This window comes from Condylostylus longicornis, unplaced genomic scaffold (genome assembly GCF_029603195.1).
Source record: "Condylostylus longicornis isolate FDR11 unplaced genomic scaffold, ASM2960319v2 ptg000031l, whole genome shotgun sequence".
Classification (NCBI taxonomy): Eukaryota; Metazoa; Arthropoda; class Insecta; order Diptera; family Dolichopodidae; genus Condylostylus; species Condylostylus longicornis.
The window spans coordinates 4,422,944-4,442,554 of NW_026578000.1; the positions used below are offsets into that span (position 1 = coordinate 4,422,944).

A 19,611-nucleotide genomic window follows, 5' to 3' on the forward strand; every position below is an offset into this window, starting at 1 on the left:
TTTCGGTTGAATTAAATGACATAGATTATAAAATTCAAAAAGGAAATTGTTTTAGTCTATGCTACATATATACGTTATTATATACAAACATTTTATATTCAAGGGGAATTAAAAAAGGATATGATTATAATAAAGGATAATAATAAAATAAAAGAAATGTTTTTGTTAATTTTGGGTAATAATTGTCAATTCAAAGTGGGGTACATAAAGTGAGAGAAATTTTACATTGTTAAATCTCTTTCGGATATGATGTTTTGTTGGTATTATAATAATATAGAGAATTGCTGGTATAGAAGTTTCAATAAAGATTTTTTTAAATGATATTTTCATTTAAGTTTTGTTTCCGGTATGAGTCTTTGAAATATTTTTATTTAATAAATTATTTAATAAGATAATGACACTTATTATTGGTAGCATACAGTTAATTACGATATTTTGTGAGTAGTTAGTTGTAGAAATGAAATTTGAACAAAAGAGTAATTTTATGTTGATATTCTAGAATCAAAAATTTGATTACAAGAAGCATTGAGGTGTGTGGAATGTAGATTTCTGATGGGTAAATATAATGAGCAAAAGAATAGTTCTTCTTATGATGACTTCAGTCACGTATGAACAACAATTGTTCATTGTAGCTTTTAAATCATCACCTATATCATCCTGGTCTTACACACTTAGGATCGGAGACATCTCTTAAGAATTGGGTATGATTTTCTTAATACTGAAAGAGCCCGACAATACAAAATATTTACATATTTCTAAAATAATAGATAAAATTTAAGAATGTTCCTTGTAATGCCCTTTTTTCATAACAATGTTTTTTAAAAATAAAAAAAAATTGTAAATAAATTTTTTGACTTACCTTTCATTAAAACTACTAAATATATGATTGCCAAATGTTGGTGTCGGTATTGTATTCGATGTACGTGATGTTGTTGTTAATGATACTGGTCCACCAACTTCAATTGGTGAATCGGTATTGTGTGAATTCGTTGGACTACGTGTTACAGAATTCAATGGTGTTCGGATACCAGGTGATGGTGAACCAGCACTTATAGAACCAGATTGTGATGCTGATTGTGTCATTTGTGTTGATGATAATGGACGATCAATATCAGAATCAGCACGTGATGGACTTGGTGGACCACTATGTGGACTACGTGGTTCATCATCAATTTCACCAGTTATATCTGGTGATGAATCACGACTTTCATCAATCTGAAATTGGAAATAGTTTTGAAGACAATATAGAAAAAATGAAGAAAAGACAATATAAAAAAAAATTTACTTTATCGGATGACATTGTGCCATCACCATTATCACGTTTACGTTGCTCATCTTTGAGACGTTCAGCTTTTCTCCATTTGGCTCGCCTATTTTGAAACCATACCTGAAATTTCAAAAGAAATTACGTATAATGAGAATAAAATGCTACGGAAAATTTATTTTATACTATGTAATATAATTTTAAGTATTATTTGAAGTTAATATTTGAATGAGTTTGGTCGTACATCGACTCTATTTATATTTTTCGGTATATATATATCGGAACAAATAATGGACGGGCGGCTTTTAGAAGCATTACTAATATATGTATATATAAGTCCATAACTTTACTGCAATATTACTTATTAGTCAAGAGTACGCATTGATTTACTTTCGTGAAAAGATTAATTTTAAGAACGAGTCCTTACTTAAAGTATAAGTATTCAGATATACCCATCTAGGTTGGCAGATGGCTGAGGAATCCGCAATATAATTCAGAGCTGCATTACAGTGGTGGAGACATTTTTCCACTTTGTGCGAACTGCGAGCTCAAGATGAAGATAACTGATTTTGCTCCTCGTGTGCTGTCATTCTTGAAGACTTTTAGGTCTTAGATCTTGCCGTGGCAAACTGGGCGATACGAAGATTTTGATTTTTACACGGATGAATTCGAACTTAATGAAAAGGTAGTTTGGTAAGTTTACTCTGAGGAATTGAATGTTGAGTTCTCCTTCAGTTTGCCATGTATTTGTAGCATCTTTTTGGTAGAGCTGACTGCGATTAGGGAGGCTCTGCGTTGCTTATGCAAAAACCCTTTGGATTTTTTCTGATAAAGAGACCCTTGGTATTCCTACAACCACCTATTGGAGGTCAGTGGAAAACGGAATAATGTGCAACGCGACAAAGACCTGGTAGACTTGCATCGCACAAAGGATATGATATGTCTGATCAAAGGTATTAAGGCTTCTGACGGGACACTGTCTAATTGGCGAACCTGCCAAGAGGATGAGCCGCAACCGATTTCTATAGGAGCTGTTGTGACTAAGAGGAGGATGAACTTTGGTGAACTTCAGACAAAAGTTTCTTGGATTTTACTTCATTTAGCGGGCTACGGACTTAACGAGTGTAAATGGTTTCTAAGAAACTTGGACTGGTTCTAATGGAGGTGACAATGGCCCAAGTCTACCCTTTAGGGAACCGCGTTATTTTAACCTAACCTAACCTATTTTAAAATCGCATTATCATTATCCTTGAATAAAATTTTAATGTTATGCATTTTCAGCAATAAAATTGCATTTTAAAAGTTCACACAAGAAAAAAGTTATGATAATTTTTTTTTCTTTTTCCAAGTACCCACACATACAACAGCATACATTAGCATCATACATACCTATGTAGGTATATTTAATGCAAGAAGTTACAATAGAATATTTTCTCATTTTTTTTTATATACTTTTTAGAAGGCTATTATAAAAATCGTAAAATATTTTGCGATTCAATTTAAATACCCGACCGACCGATGATCTTATGAGTTTGTTAATTTGTAGTGCATATCACATATACACATAAATATAGATGCATGTGCTACTTATAATAATGTGCAAGAAATAAAAAGAAAAATTATTTGTATAAAATTGAAAGCATTGAAAGTACATTACTGACTGAATTGAATTTTAGAAAAAGAAATTTTCCCAAAGCAGCAACTTTATTTACTTCATTTTATTTCAATTTAATATTTTATTTTTATTTTTTTTTTTTATTATATAATATTCTCCATCTTTATAGATTTCTTTCAAATTTTTTTTTATATAATAATCAAGACCTTATCATCATTCAAAATTACATTGAAATATATGAGGGTATCTACATGATATGGAGACGGAGATGTAAAATTTATGGTGTATCCTTTTAGAGCTTTATTGCATTTTCTTTCATTTTTTTTTTTACATTGCTTTGTTATATTTTTGTAATACATATTGCTTTAAGGATATAAAATGGCCACCCTATATAGAATATTTATGTAAATATGTGTGATATATGGGGGGTAGAATGAACCTTTATATATATTTTTTTTGTACGTGTATGTGAATATAAAAAAGAACAATAAATAAAAGAATTTCTTTATTTCATTTGTGATCATCTAAGTTTCATTCCCCAACCATTTTCCTGTTTTAATTTTTGTTTTTAATATATTATTTTCGCTTTTTTATAAATGTAAATACAAAAAAAAAATTTTATAGTTGCCAATATTTAAAAATTTTTCCACGGCCTATGTTCCGACTGCCTAATTTTTAGTGATGCTAAGAAAATACGGTTGCCTTATAGCGGTTGAGATTTAAAGTCACAAATATAAGTTCAGTAAGTCGAGTTTGATTTCGTTTTATATTTTATAGCAATATCAAATTTCGTATAGTTTAGTTTATTTTCTGCTAGAAACCGGATAATTTAATTTCCAAAATTCTGAGAAAAAGTTTAAAAAGCTGCAATCATTCTTAAATTGTAAGTCGTCGGGTTTAAAAATTTATCAATATTTGAGTTCTTTATTTTATTTTATTAGAAAAAAAAAATTAATATTTTCATTATTAATATTCTCATTTTTGGATTTACGCATGTTTCCTTGAAATCAGAGGTTAATTTAATTAATTAATTTTATGTTCAAAATGGCCATTTCTAGAAATTAGAAATTTATATCAGTTTATTTATAATTAGAAATTTATATTCAATAGAGTTGCCATATATCAAAACTATAGTAAAGATATATCATTCCTATAGTTTTGATATATGGCAACTCTATTGAAAATAACATAATAATGTCAATATAATATTATAAATAATTTTATATAAGTGTATGCATATATGGTACATTAAAGGTGGCCCCCCATTTTACATTTTTCTATATAGAAAAAATAACAAAGTAAAATAAATATGAAAAAAAAACAAGAGAAATCATAACGGTAATAATAAATATTTCAAAGGAAAATGGTGGAATGAATTTAATAAAGATGGAGGAAGGGAGCTGAAAAAAAAAAATATTCCTAAATATGGGTGTGGATACTTAAAATATAAATAAATTTAAAATAATTTTTTTTTTCTTGTGATTCTTTTAACTTTTATATATTCATAATAATTGTGATATTCAGGAAAATTTACATATTTTCTTTGTATAACAATATTAAATGTTTATATACGAATATAATATAAAAAATATTCTAAAGGATACAAAAAAAAATATAATAAATAATTTTTTTTTTTCTTATGCAATTTTTATCATATGAAAATAAAGAAAATTTCATTTTCTTTCATATAACCTTAAGGCAAGAACAACAACAACGATAACAAAAAAATTGAAACCGAAAAGAAAAAGGATTTTTTATTTTTCCCATTTTAAACAAGATAATCTAAAAGAAAATTGTATGTAACGAAAAGAGACAGATATATTGATTATAATCTAATGGCAATATTACTATTATTGTTATACAAATTGAAAATTTATACAATATAACAAACGATAAATAAAAATAAGTATGTATAACAAAAAAATGAATAAAATAAAATGGTAAATGAGAAAATTCTCAACTCAATATAAAAATTTTCCAAATTATGGAAGACTTAAGTACAATATAGAAGACCAAAACAAAATGAAATATTATATAAGAAAATTAGATTGACTTGAGGCAGATGTTTTAAAATATTTTATTCAAGGTTGAATAATAAATATATATCGAAGATTTGTATGTAAGTTTGCATTGTATAAAAGATAAGGACAAAAAAATGAGAAATTAGGGGATTTTTCATGATATTAAAAAATTATTTTCTCATAACAAGTTTTTCGTTTACATATTGCGTCTCTATTATAGTGATCTCTTTGCTTAACACTGTTAAATAGACATCATGTCTCGCCGTCAATTCACGAAATTGATATGAATGTGGTGAATTTCTTTTAACTGATATAATGAAATTGCATTATATTAAGTCAGACAATACAATCTTTCAACTTTGTTCTCAATTTTTGGCTGGCACATTTATTTTTGAGCAATTTGGAAAGCCACTTAAACGTTGTTGCTCCTGCTGTTGTATCAATATTGGTATATCTGTACAATATTGTGTTCTATCAACATCCATTTATTTTTTGAAATACCAATATTGGTTCAATTTCTTTACTGCTATCACAGTTTCTCCGTTATTCATATTGCTGGGACTACACCTACTTATTCGTTGTGATAATCTACAATTGCACACGTTATCTTATAATTGTCAGAAGCTGTGTTGAACATAAATTAACATATATATTATTCTTCCTATTTGAATTTCACCTAAATTATATTTGCCTTTGTCTTAAAAACCGATTATAATATTTCATTTGCCTAATTTATTATTAATATATTAAAAATGTCCTTAGATCATGAAGTCAGTGTTTTAATAAAATTTTCATACATAACCACTTATATACTTATTTAAATTTTTTTTTATTACAATATGTAAAAGAATATTGTTATTAAAAAGTGTAAAAGGGAAAAAAATAGGATACAAAATGAAAAGAGAAAGTTCTATATTGTAGGAAGAAAAGTAAAAAAAAATTATAAAAGAATTTTTTATATAACAAAATTACATTTTTATTTTCTTAAATGAATTGAAAATTTTCAAGAATATAATATGCAAATGTAATAGAGGAGGGAGGAAGGGGGTGTACACCAAGAATATGTGAATATAATGTGAGAAATAAAATATTTGTTTTGGGAATGTTACCAATTCCTACCAAAATATTTTTTTTGTTTATGGTTTTAAAATGATTGCAAAGTTTGTTGTAACACTCTGTACAGAAATATTAATGTGTTTTGTAAATTATATGTACATATATCTAGTGTACTTTTTCTATTGTATTATTTTATTGCATAATAAAATTTTTATTTAAAATAATTGAAAATAAATTAAATTTTTATTTTATTTAAATTAGAATTCATTGTGATGTCTTGTAAATTTTTTTCGAATTTGCTTACGTTCATTTTGTACTCGTACATTATTTAAAAAATTAAATTTTAAACAAAATATGAGTGGCAATACCAGAACGCATTTTAGTGTCAGTCATAAAATAAATAACAAAATTACTCAAAATTAAACATTTCAACTCGATTGTGGTGAATTTTATATAGCTAACTTTTATCATTTTTAGTACCATGGAATTTTATTGTGACACCTTCTGCTTCTCTCAATTTAACAAATAGGTACAGGTAACAAATATTCATTGTATATGAGTACTTTTTGTATCAGCGAAAATGTTTCAAGTACAAGGTTAAGCTTCTGCAAGTTGTTTTATTTTTCAAGTTGAATGTTTCAAAAGTTTTGCCACTCGTTTTGCAACGTCAAATCGGTATTTTCCTAGTTTTAGTACATTTTTCTTGTTTTAATTATAAATTTGTAGAAATCAATTTGTTAAAAGCTCTATTGATTTTGATATAGGTTCTGCACTTGTTTTTTTTGCTAAACATAAGTGATAAATAAATGGAAGACATACACATTAACTACATAAAATATTGATTTTATATTTCTGTATTTAAGTAGGTGAATCAACGCATATAAATATGCATATATATCTATATGAATGTGTATGTATATATAGTGCTGTTAGTACATATATTTTCATTTTACTTAATTGTTATACGATTATTGTTATCACTATTTTCTGTTAACTGATAAAGTGGCTGATAAAAAAAATGACTTATGTTTATTTAAATTCAATTTTGTTTTTTTTTTTTTTATTCATTTAGAAATAATTTTATCCAGTGTTTCATATTATTTCAATATTTCATTATTTATGGGTCAGCAATAAAAAAGGTTATCTAAATTTTAGTTTGTATGATATATTTGTTAATTAGACTCGGACTAGTGGTGCTGATAAATTAAGTCTTTCAAACGAGGTACGAGCATCGATTTAATCTAAATTAACATCGCCTCATGTCTAATCTGACAATTCCATATTATGTACATTAGCGGGTCTAATAATAAATACGATAACGCATTAACCGTTTGACCGGAAATAAACTATGATAGAATGGCACTGTCTTATAATTTTTCGGTACTGTCTTTGCTATAATAGAGTTCATATATGAGTATCCAAATATATTGTGTCGCACGACTTTCCTTTCAGGCAGCCATTATAACTTAATTTAATTACGCTGTGCTTTAATCCCAATTCTAATCGGCTTCTCTACTTTATAAATTATGTAGCTTATTTTTTTTTAATTGAAACTTTGAATTCTTAATATTTCGAAACACCGGGAAGATCCAATTCTTAGTTTGTTTCAAAAATTTGGATAATTGGAAACATTAATAGTTTTTACGTTTACGTATTTAGTTGTGTATAAAACACTTGTATTGACAGACAATTTTTATTAACATAAAAATACGTTCATAAAATTTAAAAATAGGAATAATAATAGGAGAGAGCAAATATTTATAGCAATATTATTAAATGAGTTTTAAAGAAGCAGATGACAGCCAGCTGATTTGATCAATGAATTCTCATTAAATTTTTATTAATTACTTGATTATCATTTCATGTAAGGCGGTACTCTTACGAGTAGTTGGATTAAAAAATTTATGTTTTAAATGTTTGTAATTTTATTAATAAATACAAAAATTGATAATAAAAGTTTAAAAAGTTAAATTTTTGACATACATAGAGTAAAAGAGAGTAGTGGTGGAAAAAAATGTTGAAAGAATTATTTATTTCAATAATTTTTCTAGTTGGAATTCAGGTATAAAATAATAATTAAATATTTGACATAAAAAAAACTTTTTTTTTTGTTTGTTTATTTCATAGATGATAGAAACGAAACCAACGAATATTACTTTATTTGGTATTAGATCATTTGATTCAATTGAAAGTGATAGTGAAAATGAAAATTATAATAATTATGAAAATAAAGATTTAATAAAATTAAATTATTTAGTTTATTCAGATAAAACTGATGAAAGAAATTTAATTATTTTACAACATTTAACAATATTTATGTTAATATTAGCTATAATTTTATTATTAATAATATCAGGTTTAATAAAAGGAAATTAAATTAAAACAAAAAATAAAATGAGTTTTTTTATGTGTGAAATTTGTCGGAACAATATTTTAATTGATAAAACGGAGAATTAAGTAATAAAAAATTGATTGGTGGAGTTGGAAATAATAAAAGAGTCTGAAACGAAATATAATTAATATGACAAACACATTTACGAGTAATTGAGAACATGTTGCATACACAATTGTGTTCTCTTGTTTGCATTTTTAATAATTACTTAACATATGTACATATCTGTTATCTGTATTTTTATTATTTCTGCTCAATAACATACCATTTACATTGTGTAATTTAAAAAAAGAAGTTTTATTATTTCGTAATTTCTTACTGAAAAGCATTTCTCCTCTTTTCCGACTTTTAAATTCTCTTTAACATTCTACTCTTTACCGCTATTCTTTAAATTTAAATAATATTAATCAAATTTTTCGTCATATATTTCAAGTTGCAATTCTACTTACATTTACGATAATTATTTTAGAAATTATTAAAATATAATTAAAAAAACTTTTGGGAAATAATTATCATGATAATAAAATAATTTTAATGTTTAATTACACCAAAATTATTTATGATAAAAATTTAAAATTGTTTAAAAAAAAATAATTTAATTTCAATTCAACTACGTTATGTGCACGAAAAAACATGGAATTGTAATAGGTTACAAATAATAGCACGAATAAGTCATAAATATTAAGTTTTAAAGTGAATAATTTTTGGGTTTTAAGTGAGTTTTAATTGTAAAATGTGAATAAAAGTATGTGAAAGACACAGTTTTTTTGAACCCAATCATGAGATATAATTTAATTTAAGAGCTTGATTTAGAAGAATATTGAATAAGCGATTAAGTTTTGAGAATAATATTAAAGGACGATGAAAATGCAATACATCTTTAATGACTTTGTTATAGATGGGTTGCTTCACATATATATTAAGATTTTAATAATTAGTATATTAATATTTAATCCTGTTCTGTTCTAAAATTTAAAAACTTAATATATGTATGTCGCATTTTTAAAAATTTGATCAACCGGAAAATTTATATAAAATAATTCCTGAATTTGTAAAACTTATAATACTAAATTCAATTATTATTTCGTATAACATTTAATTGAAAGCATTGATATATGTAATTTAAGGTTATTTATGAAATAATATTATGAACCTGAAACAGTCTATTACAAAATTGAAATACAGGTAGATAAGGTTGTTTAATAATAAACAAAAATATATTAATTTATCGTTGTCATCTTATCAAATTTCAGGTACAACGTATATGTATACGTAATAATCACTAAAAATCTTATCTATATATGGTAATAAATACAAATGGAAAGAAAAAATTTAAGCAATAAAATAATAATTTTATAAGCTTTAGTGGTGACACTCCAAAAAAAAAAAACATAGAAGAACAAAATATAGTGGCAAAATGTAAGGGTTAATTTAAATACTACTTTAGTAAAAAGTATTTTTTTAAATCTTTAAAAGGAAACCTCATTACAATCCTATGGAACTCGAACAAATGTTTATTAAATTAAATGTCAATTTTAGCATGTATTTCAAACAGTGATTTTTGGCATAAAGTGTATACATGTGCATGTATACACTTGTACAGTGATTGTGTATAAGTGATTTTCAATATTTTCTTGTAATAAGATCTTCCAAAAATTAATGTTACAATGTTTCTCAAGTACTCTAATTAAAGTAATATTTATTCAATTAAGATTTGTGCACAAAAAAAAAGTATACGTACCTATTAACCACTTTAAGTTCAACAATTATACTATCGCCACATCTACATAATGTTGCATTAATGATATAATTCTTGTTGAAAATATTCATACATGTGTAGGTACTTTTATACATTATTAATTTCAAGGATATTTTTAATATAATGAAACTTATATAAGAATCCAATTAATGTTATGTACACATATTAACGGAAATTATAATTAATTCTTTTGTTTGTATAACACTTATATAAACGTTTTCTTTTTGTATTTAATACCATATGTATTTATATATTATGCATATATACAAATAAGAACAAAAGCGGCATAAATTCATGTGTAAAATATTATGTATTAAATATACTGCTATTACGTAAAATAATATATGGTATCCTTGACAAGGAATAAATAGGGTTGCCTCTTTTTTTTTAATTTACAGGTGTACCTATAATATGTACATACATTATGGGTCGCCATATTCTTATTATTGGATATACGATTGTGAGTAGCATTAATGTGAAATTTATAATAACAAATATAATTTTTGCAATTACTGTAAAAGATGACAATGTAGGAATATTTTAAATTTAATATTTAGAAATTTAAAATCTATTTAATGTATATTCTTAAATCCTAAACTTGTAATACAAATTGACATAACTGTTATACAGTTGATATTCTCTCTTTTTCATTTCGTACTGTACTGTCATTGTCATAGTCATTCATACTATTTCTATTTGATTGTCTATTGTCTGTATAACAACAAATTATTTTGAGTTTATTAACTTATTTTATTTTTAACATGTCAATTGTCTTCTTCTTTTAAAACTTTACTTACGTATGTATATATGTACATGCATGTCTATTTGCCAATTTGTTTTGTTTTATAAAAATTTAGACGTAAGATGTGTGTCTTTAAGAAAATAAAAATTTAGATCAAAAGGAAACATTCAAGTATATTATTATGATTTTTTTTTATTTTTTTTTGACAGAAATCAAATATTTTTTTAGTTTCATTTCAAATTATTGGAACAATATCTATTACAGGAGTTTTACAGGATGTATCAGTATATTATTCATGAGATGTTATGAATATAAATTTTAATCTTTTACTCATGGTGTAAATACCAATAATTCGGCCAGAATTAGTTCTAAATTAAAATAATAGAGGAAAATTAATTGATAATGAGAATTGATTTTAGAAATCTGTCAGATTAATTTTGAGAGGAACAAAATATTTATTGTCATTATTATGACAATAGTTAATGACATATAAACTGTCAGTAATTATGTCAATAAATAAACCCGTACCAGCAACTTTTATATAAAAATTAATCATATAGATTAAGGAGGTATTGAAAGTCGAAACTGATAAAATTTTTAAGGCTTCAATTTTAATAGTAAATACTGCAATATCATCATGCTAGACAAGTTCTTATAGGTTACAATGTAAGTATACACAGCCGGAACACTTTATGTGAAAATTTTCGTTTTTTTTTTTAATGTGCACATACATACATACACATTCCATAAGAAAAAAAAATAAAAAAAAATTACATAACAATAAGACGTGGGAATTATAAAAAAATTTTTTAATGGGATTGCCAACTTATTTTTATTCAAAAATGGAAAAAAAAATAATAAAAATACAAAGGAACACAATAGTAGAATGTCGGTTGACTGACACGTGTTCTTGTACTGTAAAATTACTTTAAATTAAATTATATGTATCAAGTGTCAAAATTTCAATCAAATAAAAAAAAGAAGAACGAACAAAAAAAACAAAGAAAAAAAAATTATAAAAAAAAATTGAAAAATAAAAAAAATTCGAATTGTTTTTTTATTTTTAAATTGTGGTTAAAAAAAAAATTATTTTACGAGTGTGCATACAAACACACGTTCTTGTAACAATTCATTTTTCTTTGTATTTGTGTTCAGTGGCTAAAAAGGATCTTATTTCATTTTAGAAAAAAGCTGTAAAACAAAAATTATTGAATTGTTTTTGGATTGTTTTTTGTCCAAATTGCGTTCTATTTTCTTTAATTTACAACTAATTATTTAAGTAATTTGAAATTTTTTATAAAAACAATAAAAGTATTGTGTTTAGTGTTAAATTACTGCTCTTATTAACGTAAGTCCAATAATGAAGTAAATTAAACATTTTGGTAGAATTCTTGCATTTTCACATAAGCTGTTTAATTCAGGAAATTCGGCAATTTCATAGCGTTTCATAGCTTTTAAAACAGTTTTCTACACAATACCCAATTTATAACAAGTTTTATGGCACAAGTATATTGAAAATAATTTTTTCAAGTTAGATTTTCTTCGAAGATCCTTCCTTCGTAATATAGGTCTCTCAAAAATAACATTCTATGTTTTGTATTTCATTGATATTTGCATAACAATAGTTCAAATTGATTTTCATATCGCTATAATCAAGGGAAAAAATATTTTCTAATTATTTATATACACAGAGAAAAAAGTAAATGTAATATTAAATGAAAATTTTAATGGGCGCGCACCTATAAAACGTCATTCAAAAAAAGAATAAATTTATAAATAAATTTTTTGTTTCGGATTTTTTCTTTCTTCATAATTTATTTTCTTTTATAATTTATATTATCCTCTTTAATGGAATATTATTATTATTATTTTGTTCTTAATGGCAATTACACGTTGATATATACGTATAAATTTTGTATACTCGTATATTTAAAATTATTATACGGATTATACTTGTATAATCATCATTATTATTAACACTTTTATTTCCGCAATTTCACTTTACACATTTATGTAAACATATACACATATTGTATATAAATATGTGTAAATAATTATAACCAGTTTTTATGTTTTGTTTTTTTTTCCAGTAGTTTTTCACTGAGAGAAGAAAATTGTCACGTTAACTTTTTAACATGAAAATCTTTTATTTCTTAACTTTTCATTTTGAGAGGAATAATATATAAAAAGTAAGAAGTACCCATCATATACTTATCTAAAACATGTAAGTATGTATAATATGTTTTCGGTTGTACATATGGTTGGAGGGTAGGGAAATTAATGCTTTCATACACTAGACCTGATTTTTTTATTTTAATTTCTTATTTGCATTTATTTTTGTGTTCTTTATGTTTTTCAGTTAAGAGATACCTAATTTGTTATACATTGTATGTAGATTTACACAGAAAGAAAAAGATAAAACAAACAATATGGAAGAAAAAATTTTCATATCCGGTTTTGGGTTCATTTCTTTTTCCTCAAAATGACATGAGTTTTACGTTTTTGTTTTTTTCGTGTTTGTTTTATGTAAAACTACTCGTAAATTTCTTTTTGCGGTTGTTATTATTATATGTTATTTGCATTGTGAATATATGTGTGTATATAAGAGTATATTATAGAAGTAGCACCATAAAAGTGGTTTAAAAAGTTAACATTTTTGTTTCCTTTTTAACGCTAATGAGATTCATATAGAAATTTTTTTTTTTTATATTTTCATATACTATTAAAATGGAATAATATTTTAATTTTTAATAATATGATGTTATACTTAAAGTGTACAAGTATCTATATACTATATGTATAACAGATATAATTTATATTATATATTTATGCAAAATATAACATTTTTGTATTTTTACGTATATATTTACTAATTGTGTTTTTGAATAAAATACGTAATTGGACAATTTAAAATAATAAGAGTAAAAAATTAAAATAAAACACCATAAAATAATAACGTAGAAGAACAAAAGTATTATACAGAATAGTTTTAAAAATAAAATTAAAAAAAAAATTTGAATTTTTATTCTTAAAATAAAAAGGTTGGTGATTATAAAAATTGAAAAAACAGAAGAAAAATTAATTTGAATAATTTTTATAAAAACTATAAAAATAGGAGAAGATTATATTGTATAATGATATACAAAAATTTTTGTGTTTCATTTTGACTTTATTAACATTTTTAATTGTAATGATATTTTAATATTTCAGAAGGTTAGAATATATTGTTATTATGCAATTTGAATTTAACATAAAAATTAATAAAAAATGTAATTTGAAATTTAAAATGATCAATGTTATATATGGAATTAGAATTAATATAAGTACGTAAGTGAAACGGTATAACACTTCTATCTTGCTTCAAATAACCCTACTTTAATAAGATAGTGTAATTGATAGTGTAAATTTATTTCATAATAAAATTAAAAGGTCATTTTTCACCCCTACTATAACAGATTTTTAATAATAAAAGCTATCCATTTATAACCTATTCTCAAATATTGTTTTTATGTGAGTAGAGTAGAAAATACAAATTCGTTGTGTAAATATTTTTGCAAAAAACACTGATTTTGTTATACGAGAGTAAAAATTGTCATACAAGTTTTAGATATCATGATTTTTTTAATCAATGTTTAATTATTACATTTGACTTTATAATTAAAGTGTATTATTGAATGTGTTATACATTGAGTTAAACTAAAAACTGTCATACTGTTATAATAAAAGAAAAAAAAAGCATTTTTTATTTAGTGCAGTTTAAGTTTAGGGATAGATATGTTATACATTCTGTTATACTTACAACTGTTATACTGTTATACTAAAAGAGAAACTATCATTTTTTATAAAGTGCAAGTTTGTTATAGCAATATATTGGTTATACGTTCTGTTATACTAATAATTGTGATATTGTTATACTGTTATATTTAAAGAGGAACTATTGTTTTTACTAAAAAACAAGGATTATTACCAGTTTCATAGTTTTTCATAATATTTTATTTTAAAAAATAACGTGGTTATTTTAATAGGTATGTATCCCATACATACATATTAAAATGAAAACGTGCATAAAAATATGCATGTAATTTTAAAATTAAAATTTGTATTCCGTACATAAAGTGAAAACAAGAATTTAAAATAGAAATATGTATTTAATATTTTATTAATAAGTTAATTTTGTAAAATTTCTAAAATAAAATTACAAAAAAAAATTTATGTTAATCTTTTTATTTTGATTCTATAAGTCTAATTATAAACTAAAAGTTAATTTTAATGTCATAGAAAAATATACAAAATGTCTAAAAATTTTTGATTTAGGAATAATTGGATAATTTCGGAAAATTCAAAAAATAATTAAGCAATACGCACAATAATTTTAAATTTACAAAAATCATGACACCCTGCTAAAAAAAAAAATACAATTTTCACTTAGAGTTTGAAAAATACAGAAAAAAAAATTATTTTATAAATCAATTTTTTTAACTTTTCCTTCATGTTAATAAAAAATTAAAATGGAGTATAAAAGGGAAATAACTAAGAAAAAGGAAAAGGATATTTAAAAAAAATTTTTTTTATTTCTTGTGATTTCAATTAAATTTTCTATTCCTTTCTTTTCGCTCTCTTTTGTCTTATTTTATATTTCAAATATATTAAAAATAAATAATTATTTTTATTTTTTTTTTTTTCTGAAAATTTAGAGAATTTAGAGAATAGAGAAAATGTGTTAAGGTTCATAATACTTATAACAATTTCAAATGTTCGAAATTTTGTGTTAAAATTATATAGAAGACTTAATTAAAATTGTGATTTTTAACCTACAAAGAAATGTAAAATCATATACTCGTAGCGTCATCTAATTCGTTGTGGTCTATGATTTGTTTCATTAATTCAAAATTATTGTTGAATATATTTATATTATTATTTTCACCACAATATTCAGCTGTAGACAATTTCGCGGATCAGTTTTGAGTTTAATATAATAAAATACGTTCCAGACTAATTTTATGTTTAGCATTCCAACTACAATAGAATATTAGTTAATATATGCAATAATATTAATTGTGTAGGTTAAACAATCTATTCGGAGGTGATTTACAGTATTGAAAAATTTTATTTTAAAATGTTAGATAATTTTCACATATTAATTGATTCCGGAATATAGATTCATTAAAAATTCTGCGGAAATTTTGCTGTTAAACGGCTAATAAACCTTACGAGGGTATTAGACAGTAATGGCTGCAATATGGTAAAAAACTGCAAGCTCTTTTACTTAAGCTCTTTTCTACAATGAAAATCTTATGATTTATTGGGAGGATTCTTTTGATTTTCACTAAAATTTGTTTTGTTTTCTTCTTTTTTTTTGTTTTCTTGTAAATTTCATAATTTATGACATTTGTCGTTCATTAATTTTTCAAAAATATCAGAAAAAAATTACTTGTCCAAGACCAAAAAAGGGTCAATCAGATTTGAATTTGTTTTTTCTTTTTTTTTTTTGTTTTCTCAATATTTACGTGTCTCTTTTTCTATTCTTAATTTATTTTTAAGACTAAAAAAGGGTTCAATGAGTTTTAAGTGATATTTTGACAAAAAGAGAAAAAAGAAAAAAAAAATTATTTAATATTTTTTCTTATAATAATTTTGTCCTTTTTTTCATTATCCTTATTATTATATCATTTTTTTTAGAAGATTTAAAAAGTGAAAAAAAAAAAATAAAATAAAATTTTTTTATTTTTCTTGCTTCATTTTAATTTTATATTCAAAAATATGAAAATGAAAAAAAAAAAATTTAATAAAAAATTATCCTCGCATTCTAAATTAAATTTTTTTCTCCATTTTTTTTTTTTTTTATGAAGAATGAAAGAATAAAGTGAAAATTTTTAATTTGAATTCAATTTCGTCCTTTTTTTCTTCTAACTCATTTTTTTATTGTTTTATTTAAGAAGTTTTCAATTTCGTTATGAATAAAAAGTTAAGAATTAAAAATGCGATTGTGTTCCGTTTGGTCTTAAGTTAACATGAATATTAAATTCGTTAAGTTATTCTTAAAAAAAAATTGTTCAAAGTTACTATTGCTTACATATTTCTTACAAAATGGTCGCTTTCTCGAAAGTATTTTAAGTTTTTATAAATAGAATGACAAATCTGGATATTTTTACTGTAAGTAACAGCTAAAGTTGTGACACATTCATCTTAATGTATAATACTCTAGGTGTATAACAGTTTTAACTTAATTAGTCCATGAAAAGAAGTACGAAGATAATAACGTTTTCCTTTAATTTTCTTCTATTTTAAATGGCCCGCCAGTTTTATCTATTTTGGAGACAATTGGAAAAAGAGTTTTCATTTTATTAATTATTATAAATTTACAAATTATATGTAATTCGATTTCAAATTAATACTTAGTTTATGGCTGCAAACTATTTTAAATTAGAATAAGTTAGATGGCTTGTTGGAAAATTCAAGTTGTCGTAAAATTCAAAATTTGATTTGATATGAAGATTTTGTAAAATTTAAATTGCAATGAAAATCATTGAATAAAATGTGGCCAAAAATATTATTGCGTTAATTTTATATAAATTAATTTACGATATTTATATATATTACGATATTAGAAGTAATTAACTGCATGAAATGCAAGTTGCAGTTCAAATTGTTGAATATTTACAAAAAAAAAATTATTTCCTGACATAAAAATTGCAGAAATAATATTAATACGTTATTTAGTTTATAAAAAGTTATTACTAAATTTTTTGGAAATACGATATTACTACAATTTCGAATTCGCAGATCTATATTCTGAATACGGACCAAGTTTGTATTTTGTAAGCAGATATTACCAGAATACTTATTCATTACAGATGAAATTTTATTATCAGCAAATAAATTAAATACAAAATATACAAAATTTTTACGAGAATAATGTTTCAGACGGCATTCTGTAAAATATGTGGCTTAGAATGGCGTTATGAATGGTATTATACATTATCGAATTTTAGCTTGTATCATTCAAATAAATTATACTATACATAAAATAAAAATATTTTTTTTCTAAATTAATATTTTTGAACAATTTTCGCCTGTATTACATTTATTAATATCGTAAAAAAGATATATAATTGCATACATATTATATACCTATACAATTTTATATAATAATAAAATAATAAATAAAATTCAACTTTTCTCCAAATAATTTTCTAGACAATAAAAAAATTTCACACCTTAAGGCAATTTTTGTAACGATTTCTTTTATATGTAAGAACATGGAGGGAAAGTAATGTGAATGGACTGAAGGTATAATGCGGTAAATATTTCTCTTTATACTACTATATATGCGACATTTATATAAATTACAATTTTAAATAAGGAGCTCGGCAGGATTTCTACATAATAATGAATTACACGTTCATTATCCTGTTGTTTAAAATCTAAAAAAATAATAAATAAATTACAAATTGTATATATAATAAAGTAGTATTGAGTACATAAATAAATCACATGAATACAAATTCATTTATTTTGTATGCATAAAATTTAGGGATATTTTGTATCAATTACTGATCAAGTGGAAAATAAGGTAAATATTTGTTTAATATGAAAACAAATATTAAATCAAATAAACACCCAAAAAAAAAAAAAATAAAAAGAGTAAGAGGAGAGAAAGGTATTTGTACTTATAGAGAAAAATAATGAGCGGTTTGTTACAACAATAAAAGGATACATAAGGTATAAAAATATGAGTGCATATGTGTATTTTATTAACCATAAAAATAAAAATTTCAAAATTATGTAAGAATTTCCTTCCCCTTTTTCGAAACTTTTAAAAAGTCTATTGAACATCTAATTTGGACAAATTAAATTTATTCAAATTTTAATATTAAGTTTATAATATCTTAAAAATCTTCTTTCCTTTCTCTTTTTTATGATTTTTCTTATTTTTAAATTTACGATTTCAGTGCAATAAACTCCATAGTGGTAAATGATATGTTAAAGTTAACAGGAGTATAGAAAATAGTTCAAATTTATGTTAATTTTAGAAAGAATAAGAAATAATAATGTATATTGAAAATTTATAGGAATTACACCAAATTAAAAATTATGAAAGTATTCAAACGATAGAGTGAATTCAGTAAAATATCGTAAATGTCGTAAATATCGTAAAAATTTTGTAACAATTCCATTAATATCGTAATGAAAATACCGACCCTCATATTGATATTATTAATACCGGCACGTCATGATTTTGTAAATTGTTTGAAAAAATGGTAGTATTGGAGTAAATATCGTAAATATCGTAAAAATTTCGTAACAATTTCATAAATATCGTAATGAAAGTATCAATACTTATAATGACGTCATCAGTATTTGTACGTCCATAATTTTATTGAAGAAGTTATCGTAATATCGTTTTATAAATAAATATCGTGAATATCGTATTGAAATTTATTTCACCTTATTTATTATGTTAACATTACTCTAGCATTATTAGTTATTACGTCCCTGATTTTTATAATAAAATTTTTAAAATCCTTAAGTTATGCGGTGATAAATAATTTTCTTCATACGAGTACAGTGATTGAGTAGTAAATTGAAAAAATTTCTGAATTAAATAACAAATTTAACGTTGCTCGGAACAAAGTTCTTGTATTTTTTAATAAGGTACGATTTTTGAGTTATTTTGGCTTTTAAAAACCAAATGTGTGGTATGGGGGAAATGTTAACAGCTTCTGTTTAATTTTTTTCTGTTTTGTATTTTTATATTCATG

General features: G+C 23.7%; 1 protein-coding gene across 1 annotated transcript in view; it reads right to left on the minus strand.

The window, feature by feature from the left end:
• The window catches only part of LOC129608242 (uncharacterized protein DDB_G0292186-like), a 142,113-nt gene that overhangs the window by 47,970 nt on the left and 74,532 nt on the right, over nt 1–19,611 (minus strand). Inside the window, exons 5-6 of the mRNA XM_055519620.1 lie at nt 1,286–1,387; nt 860–1,215 (exon numbers count right to left, since the gene is read on the minus strand). Coding sequence (XP_055375595.1) covers nt 860–1,215; nt 1,286–1,387 — 458 coding nt within the window. The remainder of the gene's footprint in view (nt 1–859; nt 1,216–1,285; nt 1,388–19,611) is intronic.